Genomic DNA, 20,060 nt, shown 5'->3' on the forward strand with positions numbered 1-20,060 from the left:
CTCTAACAAAATCACATTGTATGAACTTGGCTGATTTAAAACACGTGTATCTGCCAATTTGTTAGTGGGTTGCAAATAGCAAAATATAAAGGGTTATGAACACTTTTCAAAACAAAGGGAAAAAGGTGAGTGTGTTTTGTTAAACGGTTTAACGCCCAGTTTCATTATTGTCAGATCACAGTCTCGGACTTGTAAGCAAAAGTCAGCGTTAAAAATTGTATTAAAAACCTGTGTCTGTGTCAATGTCACAGCATCCCTTCCCATCCACCAACAAATCACAGAACCATATACTCCACCAGTGATTTAACCAATCAGATCCCACATACTACCCTATGCCTTCAATGTGTCTGTACAACCAATTGGATGCCACAATCATGTCAGCAGGGGCCAACTGGATCCCACAATCATGTCAGCAGAGGCCAACTGGATCCCACAATCATGTCAGCAGGGGCCAATTGGATCCCACAATCATCTCTATCATTTCTGATATTAATTCTGTTTCTTACAGATTTTTTGTCATGCTTTTATGTCAACATTTCAAACCTGGAAAAAAATGTCCTGGCTATAAGACAATCTCACAGCCACCATTGTCAGTTTCTATATCCCTAAAAGTAAACTTCATCACATAATTATTTCCTTCTCCCACTAATATAAATCAGCAGCTCGAACCCTGAGTAAACCCTCCATTCCCTCTTCCAGGTTCCAGGTTTGGCTGCACCCCACAGACTCCATTCTGCTGCTCTACATGGTTTGCAGTTCTGCTTCCAGCTCCATCTTTGTTCTTCTCCACACGCTCAGCTCCAACTGAGAGTAAAACTTCCTGCCCCAAGCAGCCATAGTGCAAAAGACCGTAATGTTTGCATCCATGTGGATATTAGGACTGACTGCCCTACCTACCTCCTCCTGCCACTCACCCCCCCCACCCCGGTCAATGCACATGGAAAACAAAAACTGCAATAACAAAAAAAAAACATCGAAGTAGATCACAAACTGCAAAAATAAGGAAGATTGAAACAGATTGGAAACTGGAGCTTTACTCTCATTGCTACATTCTTTAAGTGTTAGAGATTAGTGGCTTTTTCTCTGCTTTTTCCATTTGATTGAGCAGCATTAAATCTGGCTTCAGCCTTTCTGCACTTAAGAGCGGAAAATAGATCAGCTAGGGCTCCCGCTCCTCGGCTCACAACCAAAGAAGGACTGAGGTCCTAGCTAAGGAAATCAGCCACTTCTGCCAAGACAGTTATGCCAGAAACATTGTCTGTGCATTCGCCAAATTAAACAGTAATGTATGATAAATGTGCTAGCAGTACTCCATACAGACACCAGTCAATAGAAACTTGATGAAGTGTGCCCAGAAAAAGACAGAGGGATGGATGAAATGGCCTTTAACTGAACCCCTGGGATTCCTATCATCTAGGGGAATTTCTACCAGGCATTTACCTATCTTCTGCTGACAGAGCTACCTCGGGCCCTCTTACCATTGGACACAAGTAACTGAGAGCAGACACTAATGCTAACATTACATCTGTCTTCCAAGTAAAAGTAAAACTTTAGATAGTTTTTGCATAGTGGTTCGAACATTAGTTTGCTAAGAACTACATTAAGGTCTCAATTTAGAGCTAGGAAAGGTCTGTTTGGATACAGTATCTATATAGCTTGCATGAAATAAGGCACTAAAGTTTGTTCTAGTGGTCACGAAAGGCCTCAATAGCAGCAGTATGCACTCAAATGGAACTGTGCTTCAAATTCAACTCAATGGTGAAGGTATCTTAGAATATAATGTACCTCACAGTGTGATAGAACTAGCTGTCTTGGAAACACACACTGCTACAAATGTCTGCCATTTAATATAACATGGCCTATTTTTGGGAAATGCAGCCAGCAGGAGCCCAGGAGTGGAGCCCAGCAGGGAAGAGACCCCATTGCTGAATGAGATACTGGAGGCAACACCGATGGGTGGGGGAAGCAGAATCAAGAGGTAGAGGGAACTGCAGCAGGTGGAAAGTTAATGAATAATAAATTAAAATAAATAAATGAAATAGATAAAGTTAAAAAGAAATTGAAAGTGACAGAGAGGATGGAAAGGAAAGCTAACCTGCAAGAAAAGGAAAACCAAGTCAGCAACCAAGTTGGGAGAGAGAATTAGGAAAATTGGGGTACAAAGTTATCTAGTGGTCAGAGGCTGTAACTGCAGCGTTATAGGAGTTGTTTACATAGGGAAATCCCATTATGTTTGGAGAGGCAATTTCAAGGATGAAAATGTTGACGTAAAAGCATGACAAAAGATCTGGACAACAGGAATTCATTCAGTTGGAGAGCAAGTTGTGCAATTCCACAAGATTTTTTAATAAGACATATAGATAGACTTCTTTGGTGAACAAAGAACCTACTCATCTACATGGAAGACTCAGTCTTTTAGAATAAAACTAGTCTAAAAAGGGCAGATTTTCCCAAAGGTACTGGCTTTTCTTGAGCTTACACAGATCCAAATCGAACCTCGCAGAGCTAACATGAGGAGCTCAAGAATGAGGGGATTGGAATTAAAAACAATAAAACTGAAAAGTCACCAGCAGTCAGTGAAAGTCAATATTGTTAATTGTATCCATGTGATTTATATCAATTAATGTTAACTGCATTCAGGTGGAGTTGGGGCTGTCTTGTATCCATATATAAGAGAGCTTATATGTGGAGTTCTGTGAATAAAGGCTTGGAAGCAACTGAAGACCAGGTTCTAGTATTCTATCCTTCACTACTGGGCTATCCATCTTAGAACAATTACAACTCGACTAGAAGCTGTAGAACCTGCATAGATGCCAGCGAACGACACCAAGAGCAGTGAACTTTTCAAACCTCGAAGAAAATGAACTGGTATGATGGTGCAGGTCTTGGGGTTCCTACAGGCGCAGGAGGTCACTGCCCAGGATGATGCCATGGTATAATTTTTTTTATTGGCATTCTTAACAAGTAGTTTCCACAGAACAAATCAAGGTTGATCAAGTTTCTATGGTGTGTGAAGTTTGTCAGAATGACATAACTACAGCAGTAACAAGAAGAATATTTATGCAAAAGCATACCAAGTATAATTCTAAAAACTGAATAAAATCTTTTGTGCTGGAAGCTAATCATGTGACACTCACTTGATAAGAACATAAGAAATAGGAGCAGGAGTAGGCCATATGGCCCCACGAGCCTGCTCCGCCATTCAATAAGATCATAGTTGATCTTCGGCCTCATCTCCACTTTCCTCCCCGTCCCCATATCCCTTGATTCCCTTAGATCCCAAAAATCTATTGATCTCAGCCTTGCATCTGCTCAACAACTGAGCATTCACAGCCCTCTGGGATAGAGAATTCCAAAGATTCACAACCCTCTGAGTGAAGAAATTCCTCCTCATTTCAGTCTTAAATGACCAACCCCTTATCCTGAGACTATGCCTCCTAGTTCTAGACTCTCCAGCCAGAGAAAACAGCATCTATCCTGTCAATCCCACTCAGAATCTTATGATTCAATAAGATCATCTCTCATTCTTCTAAACTCCAGAGAATATAAGTCCATTCTACTCAATCTCTCCTTGCAGGACAACCCTCTCATCCCAGGAATCAAATTACATCAATGGTATCAGATTACATCAAATACCAGTCTGGAAATAAACAGAAAATGCTGGAAATACAGTGAAACCTGTAAATTACAGATACCTTAGGCACTGGTATCAGTTGTCCTTCTTTTGCCGGTGTCCTTATTTTCAAAATGGTCATTGTATGTACTGTTAAAAATTATCAATAGAATGGGGAGTTCTTAACACAGCAACCAGAACGGCAGAGAAACCGCTCTTTCCGAGATAGAGCCGTGCAAGCATTCAATCCCAGACGTCGAGCAGTTTTTCTATTGCTATGCATGCTGGGTAAAGAGATCCCCATTCCATAAAACCTGCTGCCATCTCACGCTGACCTCACGAGAATTTGGGGTCAGAAAGGAAGTAAGCTGCAAGGGGAAGCGCCAGTGATCCCAATTCAGTAAAAGTTCCAGGTCCAGCAGCTTTGCAACAGGCTGTGTCCCATGTTTTGAGTTGTAAAAAGGGGTTGGTGCATTGAAGGCTTTCCGTAGTTCATAATTTGCCAGTGACCCCGGTTTCAGACTGCCTCTTGTATATTTTACCATGTAAGTTATTTGGGTCTCTCAGTAAGTATCCGTTTATACATGTTTCACTGCACACAGCAAGTAAATCAGCATTTGAAAAAGAGAGCAAGGTTAACATGGGTGGACACCTACATATGAAATGTTGCAGCAAAGGGCTCCATCTGAAACATTAACCTATCTTTTCCTTCCAGCTGTGACTAACTCAATGTGTATTTTCAGCATTCACTCTTCAGCCTTTTCATCTCAATGCGTTTCATCTCAATTCATTTTCAACAGCAATTGTAAACAAACTTTGGTACGTCTTTTTAACTTTTGTGTAAAATTAAATCTAGTAAGCTACACAAAAAACATTTTGGAATGTTTCACAATCAAAATAAATACATCACATTCAATAAAAACTGGAACTATAAGTTGGAAGAATCTAGACATCCTCTACCACTTTTTGCATAATTTATTATCCGATTTCTATCTCCTTTCATCTTAGAAGTAATGACGATATATGATTCTTCCCTCTCCATGTGATTGTGTGTGTGTGTGGGGGGGTTAAGAGCAGCTGTAGGGCTTCCTGCCACTTTTTCTGTTGGCAGCTGGCTTAGAACAGCACTGGAAGAGGCCTGAGGGTAGGCCCTTCCTTGGTTGCAGCTGACATGTGCCTTGCTAAGACCTAAACAGTTTTTGTGCCTTGGGCCTATGCCCATTAAGAACTCGGTTGAGGCGCCTAACTCATCTGCAATAGAAACGTTACAGCCAACAGACGCAAGGAACTTTCAGTCTGGGTTGGATTTAAACCAAAGTCCTACAAACGAAAGGTCAGAATGCACACTCACTGAACCGCCTAGTCCCCTATGGTTAGCTCATTATGTCAGAAAAAAATTCTGAAAATTAAAGCTATTTGAAAAGTTATAGCACCCCAAAAAAAATGAATGACCCACAGTTCTTGTGCTTCACTTTGAACGATCATATCTAAACATGCCATTTAGCATACGGCTGTTCTAACCAAAAAGTTCAAGGTTTGTATTGTTGACACGAATACATTAAGTTCCGTCCAACCCCCACCCCCCACACACACCATCACATGGAGAGAGAAGAATCATATATCGTCATTACTTCTAAGATGAAAGGTGACAGAAATTGGATAATAAATTATGCAAAAAGTGGTAGAGGACGGTCTAGATTCTTCTAACTTATATCTCCAGTTTTTATTGAGTGTGATGTATTTATTTCGCTTGTGAAACATTCCAAAATGTCTACCAAGCACTGCTTAATTTATCAGTTCTGACATGCTCTTCGGGGCATAAGTGTCACAAAAACACAGCCTGAAACATATTGGGGAGTGGGGAGCTGATAAGGAAGGTTTCTTGGAATAGGATTGTGGCAGATTAAAAAGGTACACTGTTCATATGCCGGACTGCTTTCATTTCCGGTATCCTGAACAATTCTGAAGGCACAAGGAAATCTCAGCACTCTTTCCTATATTCTATGAAGCTGTCTGCTACTCCAGCATTTTTGGTCCATGATGCTGGAGGTTGACGAAGCTATCACTGACATTAAGGTGGACCCCAATCCTCCTATCGTTGTATTTCTGGGGTGCCAGTTGAGATCCTCCGGACTCCAGCTTACATGTATATGACTTACATTTGCTGACTTTCTCCTGTTTGCCACATTGAAATACTACGGTGCAGAGGAGAACAGACTCTAAGCTCTGCTTGGGTCAAGTAAGTAGGGAAAATGGGCCAGTCAGACAGAATGAGCCTTCTCCTAAAATGGATTAGGTTAGATTTCTAGATGTACGATTTCCCTTTTTTCAGTTAACATTCTCAGGATGTTGATGACCCATTGAGTTCCCTTGTACTTGGCGGGCATTTCTCTGGGCTTTGTGTTTCATCGCCTTGGGCAAAGGATATTCAAGCTTTTTTCTTTGTAGGATGCATAGATACATACTGTGAGCCCAGGGAGCCACGTATAAAGTTCAAATGCATGTTCCCATTAATTTGCAGTTATCTCAAGCTGCTGGCATCAACAGATCTTGGTGATCTGATTTATTGTTTGTCCACCAATAAGGCAACTGCGCTAAGAACAGCCCTTTCCAAACCTCCAGCCCAAAAAATTCAAATAGGGCAAACCAGAGAATAGGAAATATAAGTGCAAATAGGACACAGGTGCCTAGGCTTCCAGGGCTGGATTATAGGGTTCAGGGACTGAACGTAGCCTATGGCTACAAGTTGGCCAAGCATGACCTAGAGTGTCCTACAGATCGATGCTAGGTCCCTGTGGTGGTTTTGGTTTCCCTTCTCTCTCCTTCCTCCTGTAGGCTTGATTTATTTTCCTTGTTCTTGATTCTATTTGTCGGCTCTCATGCCCCGCCTCCTTTTCTTCCCTCTAATATCTAGTCTGTCATTATGACATTGATGCACTCCTTTAGTATCATCATGGGTCCTTGTTTCATCAACCTGTAATTGTTGTTTGTTTCTTATACGGCTGCTAAGATGCACATTCCAGTCTTTAATCCTGCTCCGTGTTGCCTAATTGTGCCGTTGTACGACTCTTTCTTTTGAATATTTTAAGGTTTTACTAATACAAGTAAAGGGGGCAGGAATTAGGCTGGGAGCTGGAAATGCCAGGTAAATGTTGACAGGGCCAGCGACGGGCAGGCCTACCCTGGCAATTAAATGTAGATTTTCCACCCCAAAATTTACAACAGTAAATAGTTTTTAAAAGGTGCAATAAACCTTCAATGCTTTTGCTCACGACTTAAAGTGTTAATTATTTTAAAACTGCTTCACATATTGTTCTGTGTTGGTTTTCTCACCCAATTAGTTTAAAATCATAAGCTCAAATAAACCTATTTTTTACAGTTCAGCAAAGCGACACAGGTACTAATTCCAATGCAAGCCATGGATTGTGCACTCGGTACCAGAATGATCAGGAAGTAAACGTGTGGAGACAGTCGGTGCTTATGTAGCAAAACAAGACCCTTTCTCCCGGTAGGACGAAGAATATTCAGAGGCTATTGCACATTCTAGGTTTCACTGTGACAGTCTCAAGGTCTTACAACCAGAACCAAGGAGACAGTTGTGACCACCGGCTCCAAGACACACACCGCACTGCACACGATTCCAGCATCCCACTGACTGAAACATTCACACAGCATAAGCATTAAACACTCTTCTGGCAGTGAGGCCTTCTCCACAGCATTTTTGAACTGGACAGTTACACATGGCATATCCCACTGGGTCTCAACTAATGAGGAATCACTGCCTCCCTAGGATATCTAAAATTGGACTGTCTTCGAAGTTTTTGAGTGGCACCTTGAATGAGCTGATAATGATGCCAAGGATAAGGAACTTCAGTTATGTGGATAGACTGGAGAAGCTGGGCTTGTTCTCCTTAGCACAGAGGTGCTCAAAATTATGAGGGGTTTTGATAGAATAAATGAGGAGAAACTGTTTCCACTGGTGGGCGGGTCGGTAACCAGAAGACACAAATTTAAGATAATTGGCAAAAGAATCAAGAGGGAAGAGGAGAATTTTTTTTTTAAATGCGAGTTGTAATGATTTGGAATGCACTGCCAAAAAGGGTGATGGAAGATGATTCAATAGTAAATTACAAAAGAGAATTGGATATATGCTTGAAAAGGAAAAAAAATTGCAGGGCTATGGGGAAAGAGCATGGGAGTGGGACTAACTGGATATCGCTGGCAATGAGCCAGCACAGACAGGATGGGCCAAATGGCCTCTTTCTATGCTGTAAGATTCTATGAGATCATAGTATTATAATAGTTACAGCACAGGTCATTCGGCCCATCGTGCCTGTGCCGGCTCTTTGAAAGAGCTATCGAATCAATCCCATTATCCTGCTCTTTCCTTGTTCTGGATTCTATTTGTCGGCTCTCATGCCTCGCCTCCTTTTCTTCCCTCTAATATCTAATATCTAATATCTAGTCTGTCATTGAGATTGATGCACTCCTTTAGTATCATCATGGCTCCTTGTTTTCCCACCCTGCAATTGTTGTTTTGTTTCTTACAAGGCTGTTAATATGCACATTCCAGTCTTTAATCCTGCTCCGTGTTGCCTAATTGTACAGTTGTATGATTCTCTGTTATCTTGGAGCACCTCAACCTCAAAGACCATGAACACCACCCTCTCCCTCACCCAGGAGGATAGTCAAGACTACACGAGCCATGGGTGTGCATGGTGGAGTCTGCCATGTAGCAGGAGCTGCTGAATGTTGCTATATGTTTTAAATCTTAAATTCATTTCTCATTCAAGATTGGAATTTATGGACATTAAACAAATTCAAAAATAAGAATTCTATTTTCCTGGGAACCGCAAAGTATCCTGGTGTTTTTCTTGACCTGATGTAACCTTTTCTATGAAATCGAAGTGTTCCAACAGGGCTGAAGCAGGAGATAAAGCGTTCTCTGAATATCCCAAAAAATCTGTTTCTGTGAACATGGCAGCAGTCCCCTGGAAATAAAGGAAACAATCCGCCCACATAATGTCTTACCCAAACATCCAACGTGGCAGGCACCCAAACATGTTCAGTGAGCTGATGAACACGTCAAAAAATGCTCGCTAAGTGTGGCATTTCAAACAATTATAGAGAGTGTTCAACTGAAATGTAAAATTTAAGATGCAATACTGACTGCTTTGATAAGCACTGAACAGAAGCCCTAGCTTTTACTGATGAGAGAACAGAATTGAGGGAGTAGCATAACAATCAGGAGCAGAAACCCTGGCCAATGTTCGCCTCCCTAAGCAGGGCTGTTGAGGCCAGTTGTGACACACGCATGACCCCCCTCCACCCCAACAGCTGAAATCAGATAACTCAGCACAGACCAGGAATTGAACCTGGGAACCCTGCTAATATCTGTGGCTCAGCGGATCGCTCAATACACTTACTGTGCCATGGGGTGAGCTAGATATGCCAAACTATCCAATGGGACACTTGGATTGCGCTCATTATTTGTTCATAATCTGGTCTTTTCTCTGGTATCCACAGGATAATAAATTAGGAATAAATGTACTGATTGTTGTGCTTTATTTTTCAGGCACTTTTCCGGTTTCGGCAATATTTTCTTGTGAGTTCATGCCTCCAGCTATTTTCTTTGAATAGTTCATTGTCTATTAAAATTAATCATTCTTAGTGATTCAATTCACGTTTTCCTTCTTCCGAAAATGTTTCCTGGTCTAACTAAATCAGACTTGCCAATTCCCAATTTCATCCTGAAAGAACCATCCCTCCAGCTCACTCTCATTGCATCGTCACTCATTCTTTTCCTTCCCATCTCCAACAGCCCCTTCTCCCAATCTCCCGTTATTGATTTCAACTAATCAAAAGTATATGGATTCCCATCTTTACTAAATGTGCTCTTAGTTAACAGATATTGTCACTTTTGCCATTAATTAGCACCTTCAAACCAAATAGATTATTAGCTCCCCAAGATTTTTTTTTAAAGTCTTCTAACCAAGTTCCATGGTACTGTTCAATACAAGGTGGAAGTTTTAAGAACAGGGGTATTACAGCAAGTAGTATTATCAGTGACACTGAGCTTATCAAGACTGGGGGGCAGCACATGGAGCACTGTAATTGTGCCTCATTCCGGCAGAATTAGGATAGTCTCAGGGTCTAGCAGTACTTAGGGGGATCCTGGAGTCTGGGAGGGGTCTCCAAAGAGGTTCTGGGAGCATTAGAGCAGATTCCATCAGCCTTGGATAGGGACCCTAGGATCTGGGAGCATTGAGGGAGGAGGTCCCAGTGTCTGGGAGCATTGGGGATGATCCAGCGGTTTGCGGACAGATCTGGGATCTGGGTGGGAGATTCTGAAGTCCAGGAGAACTGCGAGGGAGGCCCGGAGTACGGTATCATTGGGGAGTTGCCAGAATCCGGTAATATTGGAGTGCAGCAGGGGCAGCAGCAGCTTTGTGGGGAGGGGGCCCAGAACAATGGGACTTAAACTACCCTTGTCTGCTATTGGACCATCAGATGCCCTGCCACTACGATTCTGCCTTTGGCTTCCTCCCTTGACTAATCCTTGGCCCCTTTTGGGTTGTCAGGTAACCATTACATCAGCTGATTCCTGCCTTAAAGCACGAAATGTACTATTAGTGAATTTCCTGACTTATACAGTGTTTATTAAACAAACTTTTTTTAAAAAAAAGACAAAATACCTCAGAATCCTCAAAATTTCATCGTTTAGAAAGTTTCCAAATTTTATACAAAAAATGGTTCACCACTGACTTTCTCAAGAGAAAGATTTTCTAACTAAAATTGGAGCCAACAAGTTGAGGGGAGGAGTTTGCTTTGATTGACATGGATGACAGCCAATCAGTGGGAACCACAAAAAATTAATCTTCTGGTGAGGTTTATCACTTGGATAAACAAACTGAAATTCTCTTCAAGTTTTCCAGTGAGAATAAAAAATGCATTCTCGATAAACAATTTTTGTTTTGCTTTCTAAATGTCAAAAGAAACCACAACTGTTACTAATCACGGGCGACATCTAAAAGTCAGAAATAAAAATTGAGCAGTTCATAGTTTTAAAAAAAAGCGCAGCTGTTAAAAGTGAAACTTGCTGAAATAATGGTTTGAGAATCTAATCTCCAGTTTTTAAAAATTTTTTTAAAGAAAAAGCAAGGAAACTCTCAAATCCACACAGGATAACGAGATACATCTTTGTGCTTCAATGCGGAGAAACCTACTGATGCATGCTGGAAAATTCTGCCATCTGCATGATAAGCTTCGTAACTCCCTTTAATTGTTCTGGAGAAAAAAATAAACAGTTGAAGTTTACGTTTTTCAGGCAGCATGAGGACTTGAAGTAAAAACTACAAAGAAGACATTAAAAGATACAAAAGACAATTCAGTGGGTAAGTTGAATCATGTCATTTGAAATATATAATTTCTAATATTTTTATTTTGTTTAAACCTTATTTTGGACATTAGAAATTTCAGTTACTGAGGAAAAAATGGTAGACAATTATTTTTCGCAGTGTTTTATATAGAATTTACAACACAGAAACAGGCCATTCAGCCCATCAGGTCTATGTCAGTGTTTATGCTCCACACGAGCCTCCTCCCACTTCATCTAACCCCATCACCATATCCATTTATTCCTTTCTCCCTCATGTACTTATCTAGCTTCCCCTTAAATGCATCAAATGAATGATAGTATTGAATGACATGATTGGTCCATGTCCCATTTTTTTCTTTTATTAATTTTATTTTTTTGGCTAAGTGCTGCTGACTGGTTATTCAGGGTCCATGGTTTTCCCAAGTCCCTAGTAGCTTCGCATTGGTATTTTTCTAGCCTCTTTCCTCGCTTTCGTATGTTTGCTATTTCTTCAGATCAGATTTGCTGTTTTACTTTGAGCCAATTAACAAACATGTGATAGCAAAAGTGTGACAAATTGGAAATGCAAGACCTTCAATATATTACTAGGCAACTGCCTGTGTGTAATGCCATAGGAAATTAAGATCTGAAGTGTAATCTTGAGATGAAGCAGGGTTAGAGGGTGGGGGATAATTGGACCAGGGTGTGCAGATGTCTTTCAGTCCCCATTTTAAAGTCATACATTTTGTCCTCATTTTTATATTATTATTTAAAGTTAATATAAATAATAATTTATATTATTTATACAAATAAATATTATTTATTAATATAATAAATTAATATCATATATCAAAGCTTATATCAATTTGGGAAGCAGAGAAGTAGAGTTGATAAAGTAGGAAGTTTCTCTGTAGCACAGGCTGGGGAGCTGGGAGATGCAAAACAAAGACAAAATGGAGGCGCTACAGAGCCCCCAGTGGTAGGAGGATATAAATTACCGTGGTACAAGTATACAAAGGGTGTTTCCATTATAAATACTGACATAAGAATTAGGTGTGGGTCCAGGCTCAGTGGAAGCACTCTCGACTCTGAGTCTGAAGCTTATGGGCTCAAGTCCTATTCTCAAGACTTGAGCACAAAATCTAGGCTGACATTTTAGTGCAGTATAACTTGATCAACATCACTAAAACAGTTTAATTGCTTATTTATCTGATTGCTTTTTGTGGGATCTTGTTGTGCACAAATTGGCTGCCATGATTCCTTCCATTACAAGTGACTACACATCAAAAGTACTTCATTGGCTGTAAAGCGCTTTAGGATATCATGAGGTCATGAAAGGCTCTAAATAAATGCAAGTTCATTCTTTCTTTCTTTGTTTTTGTTACAATTTTGAGTTACCCTTTTCCATTAATCAAAAAATTGTTACAAAAACATGGCAACAGGAAATAAGTTTATATATTAGTTATATTTATATATTTAATAAAGAAAGTCAAGATCATTGAAAATAAATTTGCACAGATATAATAGAATGTTTCTCACAATTTTGGAGTTTTTAATGTTAGATATTTCGCTGCGTTCGGAGCAGCTGGTCACTCCCATAATCAGATTTATGTCCCCTATGTTCCGGAGTGCACCCTTTCTGCCCAATATCTAGAGAAAGATAGCAGGATCCAGGGATCTTAATACAGAATGCTTGCTCCGTACACCAGCTGCTGAAATATACCATGTGTCACTGTGTGAATCTTGTCTCTTTACAGAAGGCAGACTTGAGTTACACTATATAAAATCACAGAATGATACAGTACAAAAGGAGGCCATTCGGCCCATCGTGCCTGTGCCAGCTCTTTGATAGGGCTATTCAATTAGTCCCACTCCCCTGCCCTTTCCCCATAGCCCTGCAAATCTTTCCCCTGCAATTATTTATCCAATTCCCGATTGAAAGTTATCATTGAATCTGCTTCCACCACCCTTTTAGGCAATACATTCCAGATCATAAAAACTCACTGCGTAAAAAAAAATTCTCCTCATCTCACCTCTGGTTCTTTTGCAAAAAAGTGAAAGGTTACCTACTACAGCTGTTAGCTTGGTTTAATTACTATCACTTTTGCCTCAGTCAGGAGGTCATGAGTTCAAGCTCCATTCCAAAACTTGAGCACATAATCTAGGGCATTCCTGAGGGATTGTTGAAGATGCCATTTTTTGAATCAAACGTTACACCGAGCCACTTTCTGCCTGTTCCTGTTTTAAGCAGAACAGGAAATTCACCAGTTATCCAATATTTCTCCCTCATCCAACAGCATCAGAAAAAAAAATAGATTAACTAGTCATTTATCTCATATACTGTTTGTGGAACCTTGCCATGTGCATTTGCCTACAGAATAGTGACTCCAATTCAAAAGTAATTTGTTGGTTATGAAATGCTTTGAGACATCCTGAGGACATAAGAAAGCGCTGTATTAATGCCAGTCCTTTCATGCTTGCTATACTTGGGAATCAGACTCCTGAGTTACACTGATATTTCTGAAACTGCTTCATGTTGATGTGAAAATGGTCGTCTAGCGGCAGCTTGAGACTGTGATTTATGCATCTTCTGTTCCTTCAGTAGCAGCCGTTAAGTTGTCCATTTGAAACTTACAATGCCAACAACAGAAGAAAATACAGAAACATAGACAACAGAATACCCAAGAGTCTGGAGCTGCTTTTCCATGAATTCTCAAACAGCTTGGAACTGCTGTCGGTGATTTGTGAGGTCACCACTGGGAAACAACTCTTCGTGACTAGCAAGTAAAGTGACATGAATGGGCAGGGTTAAATTATATTTGGGGTTACACTGTGACTCCAACAGCAGCAGTTTATTTTGGAAAAACTGCATTCGTTGTTCTTCCAAGCTTGCAATGAACCTAACACGCTGTTTAATTACGTGCTTCTTTAACTGCCATTGTCTTTGATTTATTTGAAGACAGAACTGGAATTCACTGATCTAGTTGTAGTCACACCAAGCACAAGTTAGAAAAATAAAAAGCAATGAATATTGAAGGCTGCAATCTCCAACAACTGGCATTTTACAAATACTGAAGTTCTACTTAAAAAAAAAAGATTTTACAGCTTTAAAGTTCAAAATCTTGAAAACCATCCTAGTATGCTTTTTAAGCAGCTCATTTTAAGGACTATTCCTTTAGAAAAATAAAATCAGGTTGGGGACAGGGGAGGAAGGAAGGAAGGAAGGAAAGACTGCCTTAAATATTTTAATAATAAAAATGAATTTGCAATTGGTTCTAGTCTTAAGTTATAAATTAATGATTGTTAAAAACATTTCAGTTATCACTGACACAAAGATCGTAATTCAACTCACCAGGTGAAATACCAGTGTAGATGTCGGTGAATCTGGGGTCTCTGTCTTGAGAAAACAATGGGTCTGTTTTGTCGATTGATTTCCCATGCTCCTGGACACCAGCAGATACAGTTGGAACAGGGACCTTTTAAATAAATGGCGACATGAAGCCTATTATACTATCAATTCTTTCTGGAGTTCGGGCTTTGATCTAACCAGCAGATACATTTTCCATTTGTTTATTAATTTTTAAAAATTGTATAATCGTGTATCCTCAGGAAAAATATACAATCTCATGCCTTGGGCTAGGCCACCTTTGAAGTATTGCTTGTGAGAATGTAATTTCTTTGTATGCATTACCTGGGAAGGGTCATAGGAAGGTAGACCTTCTCTTGGGCCAACTTCAAGCTCAGCTTGTTGTTGCTGTTGGAGTTGCCTGTAACACAGAACATAAGTACAGTGGGGGAAAAAAACAAACCACAACAGCACTTATTTAAATTAATCGTACTTCAGAAGGCAGAACTGGTTCTCCAGTTGGTTACATTTCAGTAAACACCATCACTTCCAGCCAAAACCTAACTTCAAAATGATTACTGATTTCTCCCTTAACAGCTGCAACAATAATTACACATCAAATCATTAAAATATAACTGTGCATTTATTCCTGTCCTCAAATTTGAATTCCTTAACAGTTTTGTGAAAATCTATTATAAATGTCCAGTCTGGTTTCCGGCCCAACAAGGAAGGAGGCATTGCTGGGTCTGGTTCTGGGGAATGAGGTGGGTCAAGTGGAGCAAGTGTCAGTGGGGGAACATTTAGGGAACAGTGATCATAGTAGCATAAGGTTTAGATTATTTATGGAAAAGGACAAGGAGCAATCTAGAGTAAAAACACTTAGTTGGGGGAACACCAATTTCAGTGGGGTGAGAACGCATCTGGCCTGGGTAAATCATAGAATCATAGAAAGTTACGGCCCATCGTGTTCATGCCAGCCGAAAAAGAGCTCTCTAGCTTAATCCCAATTTCTAGCTCTTGGTCCATAGCCCTGTAGGTTACGGCACTTCAAGTACACATCCAAGTACTTTTTAAATGAGTTGAGGGTTTCTGCCTCTACCACCCTTTCAGGCAGAGTGTTCCAGACCCCTCTGGGTGAAAAAATTTCTCCTCAGCTCCCGTCAAATCCTTCTACCAATTACTTTAAATCTATGCTCCCTGGTCACTGACCCCTCTGCAAATAGGTCCTCCCTATCCACTCTATCTAGTCCAGTCTTAATTTTATATACCTCAATTAAATCTCCCCTCAACCTCCTTTGTTCCAAAGGAAACAACCCCAGCGTATCCAATCTTTCCTCATAGCTAAAATTCTCCAGTCCTGGCAACATCCTCGTAAATCTCCTCTGTACCCTCTCCAGTGCAATTACATCTTTCCTGTAATGTGGTGACCAGAATTGGAAGCAGTACTCAAGCTGTGGCCTAACTAATGTTTTATACAGTTCTGGCATAACCTCCCTGCTCTTATATTCTGTGCCTCGGCTAATAAAGGAAAGTATCCCGTATGACTTTTTAAACCACCTTAGCTACCTGTCCTGCTACCTTCAGGGATCTGTGGACATGCACTCCAAGGTCCCTCACTTCCTCTACAACTCTCAATATCCTCCCATTTATTGTGTATTCCCTTGCCTTGTTTGCCCTCTCCAAATGTATTACCTCACACTTTTCTGGATTGAATTCCATTTGCCACTTTTCTGCCCATCTGACCAGTCCATTGATATCTTCCTGCAGTCCACAGCTTTCCTCCTCACTATCATCCACACGGCCAATTTTTGTATCATCTGTAAACTTCTTGCTCATGCCCCCCACATTCAAGTCCTAATCATTAACATATACCACAAAAAGCAAGGGACCTAGTACCGAGCCTTGCGGGATCCCAATGGAAAGAGCCTTCCAGTCACAAAAACACCCGTCGACTATTACCCTTTGCTTCCTGCCACTTTTGGATCCAACTAGCAACTTTCGCTTGGATCCCATGGGCTTTTACTTTTTTGATCAGTCTGCCATGTAGGATCTTGTCGAAAGCCTTGCTAAAATCCATAAATTGGAATCAAAAATTGGCAGGCAATACTGTAATCGAATAAAGGATGGCCTTTAAAGAGGAGATAGTTCGGTTATAGTCTAGGGACATTCCCACGAGGGAGAAAGGTAGGGCAATTAAAGCCAGAGCTCCCTGGAAGACTAAAGAGATAGAATAAGATGAAGCAGATGTCAGGTTGATAATACAAGTGAGAACCAGACTGAATATAGAAGTGCAGAGGAGAAGTGAAAAAGGAAATAAGAGGGGCAAAGAGAGAGTATGAGAATGGAATGGCGGCTAACATAAAAGGGAATTTAAAAGTCTTCTATAGGCATATAAATAGGGGTAAACGGGCAGAAAGAGGAGGAGTGGGGCCGATTAAGGGCCAAAAGGAGATCTACAGATGGAGGCAGAGGGCATGACTGAGGTACTAAATGAGTACTTTGCATTTGTCTTTACCAAGGAAGAAGATGCTGCCAAAGTCACAGTAAAAGAGGAGGTAGTTGAGATACTGGATGGGCTAAAAATTGATAAAGGAGAGGTACTAGAAAAGCTGGCTGTACTTGAAGTAGATAAGTCACCCGGTCCGGATGGGATGCATCCTAGGTTGCTGAGGGAAGTAAGGATGGAAAGTGCAGAGTTGCTGGCCATAATCTTCCAATCCTCCTTAGATACGGGGGGGTGGTGCCAGAGGACTGGAGAACTGCAAATGTTAAACCCTTTTTTGAACATGGGTGTAAGGATAAATCCGGCAACTACAGGCCAGTCAGTTTAACCTTGATGGTGGGGAAGCTTTTAGAAACGTTAATCCAGGAGAAAATTAGTAATCACTTGGTCAAGTGTGGATGACTTAAGGAAAGCCAGCTCAGATTTGTTAAAGGCAAATTGTCTTTATCTAACTTGATTGAGTTTTTTTGATGAGGTAACAGAGAGGGTTGATGAGGGCAATGCGGTTGATGTTGTGTATATGGACTTGGAAAAGGCGTTTGATAAAGTACCACATAATAGGCTTGTCAGCAAAGTTGAAGCCCATGGAATAAAAGGGGCAGTGGCAGCATGGATACGAAATTGGCCAAGTGACAGGAAACAGAGAGTACTGGTGAACAGTTGATTTTCGGACTGGAGGGAGGGATAGTGTTCCCCAGGGGTTGGTACTAGGACCATTGCTTTTTTTGATATATATTAATGACTTGGACTTGGGTGTACAGGGCACAATTTCTAAATTTGCAGATGACACAAAACTTGGAAGTGTAGTGAACAGTGAGGAGGATAGTGATAAACTTCAAGAGGATATAGGCAGGTTGGTAGAATGGGCGGACACATGGCAGATGACATTTAATGCAGAGAAGTGCGAAGTGATACATTTTGGAAGGAATAAGGAGAGGCAATATAATCCACATAGTACAATTCTAAAGGGGGTGCAGGAACAGAGAGACCTGGGGCCACATGTGTGCAAATTCTTGAAGGTGGCAGGACAGGTTAAGGAAGCGGTTAAAAAAGCATACGGAATCCTGGGCTTTATAAATAGAGGCATAGAGTACAAAAGCAAGGAAGTTATTTTGAACTGTTGAACCTTTATAAAACACTGGTTCAGCCACAACTGGAGTACTGTGTCCAATTCTGGGCAATGCACCTTAGGAAGGATGTGAACACCTTAGATAGGGAGCAGAAAAGATTTACTAGAATGGTTCCAGAGATGAGGGACTTCAGTTACGTGGATAGCCTGGAGAAGCTGGGGTTATTCTTCTTAGAGCAGAGAAGGTTCAGAGGAGGTTTGATAGAAGTGTTCTAAATCATGAAGGGTTGAGAAAGTAAATAAAGAGAAACTGTCCCCATTGGTGGAAGGGTTGAGAACCAGATGGCACGGTTTAAGGTGATTGGCAAAAGAACCAAAGGCGACATGAGAAAAAACCTTTTTATGCAGTGAATAGTTATGACCTGGAATGTGTGCCTGAAAGCGGGTGGAAGCAGATTCAATTGTGGCATTCAAAAGGAATTGGATAAATAAGAGAAAAAATTTGCAGGGCTGCAGGGAAAGAGCGTGGGAATAGGACTAACTGGATTGCTCTTACAAAGAACTGGCACGGGTTCCATGGGCCGAATGGCCTCCTTCTGTGATGTTATGATTCTATGAAAATTATTTTGATGTTCAGTTTGAATATTTTTGTTCTCATCTGTTAAGTTTCAGTTCCATTGCCTAATATCATGTAAAGTTAGAATTTAAAGAAAATGATAATACAAACACTTTCAAGGGTATAAAAAAATTAGTAAATTGCTGTGACCATAGGAGAATAGTTTGGGGAAGGAGCAAGAAAAGGAAATGTACTGCTGATGGAAGGAGAGAGCTTGAACGAAAGACTAGGAAATTAAGAGACAATAATGAAAGTGTGAGAGTTAGCGAGTCTGTGAACACCATCATGGGACCTTTACTAGTATGAGTAAATAAACTTTCCAGCTACATGGCAGTGTACACCTTATTTCTAAATGTATTCATATTTGTGAGCATAATGTCTGTCAGTTTCTTCCTCACTGGTCGAGTCTGTGGCTTTCTTTTGTTTTCCGCATCATTCACAAGTTGTGTTGCACAAAACCGTTCTCATCACACTGCAGCAAAGTTTGGAGATACAGCCGCCATGACAGTTCTTCCTCCATCTCACTATCACTAGAAATATTTGAAGTTCAACAATCCACAAAATATCTCAAGTTTAACCATAGAGGTCCCAATCGCCCTCTCGCCTCAGGTTAAAGCAATCCGAGCACACCCTACCCCAAGAGCACACTGCATCACAACCCTGCACTCCAGGGCTCAGGGAGCCCATCCCAATTCACACCCAACATCTTAAGGCCTGATGTGAAGAATACAAGTGCAGCAGAACAAAGGCATATGCATGCTGATAACTCAGCTCCTCCCTGCCCTGACACTTGCTTCCTTTCACAGCTCTTTGTCCGGCTTTGGCTCTACCTGCGCTCTCCCTCCAGGCTGCGGCTCCTGTGGCTCTGATCCCATTGTGAGAGATTGTTGAAGGAAAATGCAGCAGTTTCAGATCACTGAAGGAAGTCGACACAGTCGGCAGAGATTGCTAGAACAACAATGACCAGAAGCAGTGAAGGGCTTATAGAAATATAACTTGAGAGATGAACATAAAGAGACTCGAAGAGTGTAACAGAGATACAGTAAGAATAGCAGAATAAGAGAAAGAGAGGGGGAAAGGGCAGAGTAACAAATACAAGAAAAGTGTAACAGCGAAAAAGAGCGAACGCAGCAGAGACAGGTAAAAGAGCAATAGAAATGCAGTAAGAGAGACAGTCAGATAAAAAAAAACAAACAGAAAGGGAAGAGCAACAGAGACACAGGAGAGCCACAGAACTACTCTGATGGTTCCTCAAATTCTCGATGCAGTCCTGCGTATCAGGTGCCTCTAAGATAGACAGGATCTGAAATGGAGAAGTCTTCCCTAACCTGCAAATGTTCGCCGTCTACAAAACACAATATTCCCAATCCAGCACGAAGTGAAACTAGTCTGACCTCGGACTCTCAAATCTGAGGTCTGTCCCTGCAACCTCCAGTCCTGCCCTGACAGCTTTATCAGTCTCTTGAGGGTTCTGTTAAAGGCCTTCATGAGAAACAAAGCAGGGGCATTGCTGAGTACAGGTAACATATACCAAACAGCACACTCCACATCTCAAA

The 20,060-nt window shown here is 41.0% G+C and overlaps 1 protein-coding gene across 3 annotated transcripts in view; it reads right to left on the reverse strand.

The window, feature by feature from the left end:
* The window catches only part of arnt2 (aryl-hydrocarbon receptor nuclear translocator 2), a 316,675-nt gene that overhangs the window by 91,111 nt on the left and 205,504 nt on the right, over nucleotides 1-20,060 (reverse strand). For all 3 annotated transcript variants that reach the window (XM_067971628.1, XM_067971629.1, XM_067971630.1), the window contains 2 exons: nucleotides 14,662-14,737; nucleotides 14,323-14,446 (listed from right to left, as the gene is read on the reverse strand). In XM_067971628.1, the coding sequence (XP_067827729.1) occupies nucleotides 14,323-14,446; nucleotides 14,662-14,737 (200 nt within the window). The remainder of the gene's footprint in view (nucleotides 1-14,322; nucleotides 14,447-14,661; nucleotides 14,738-20,060) is intronic.

This window comes from Heptranchias perlo, chromosome 34 (assembly GCF_035084215.1).
Source record: "Heptranchias perlo isolate sHepPer1 chromosome 34, sHepPer1.hap1, whole genome shotgun sequence".
NCBI lineage: Eukaryota > Metazoa > Chordata > Chondrichthyes > Hexanchiformes > Hexanchidae > Heptranchias > Heptranchias perlo.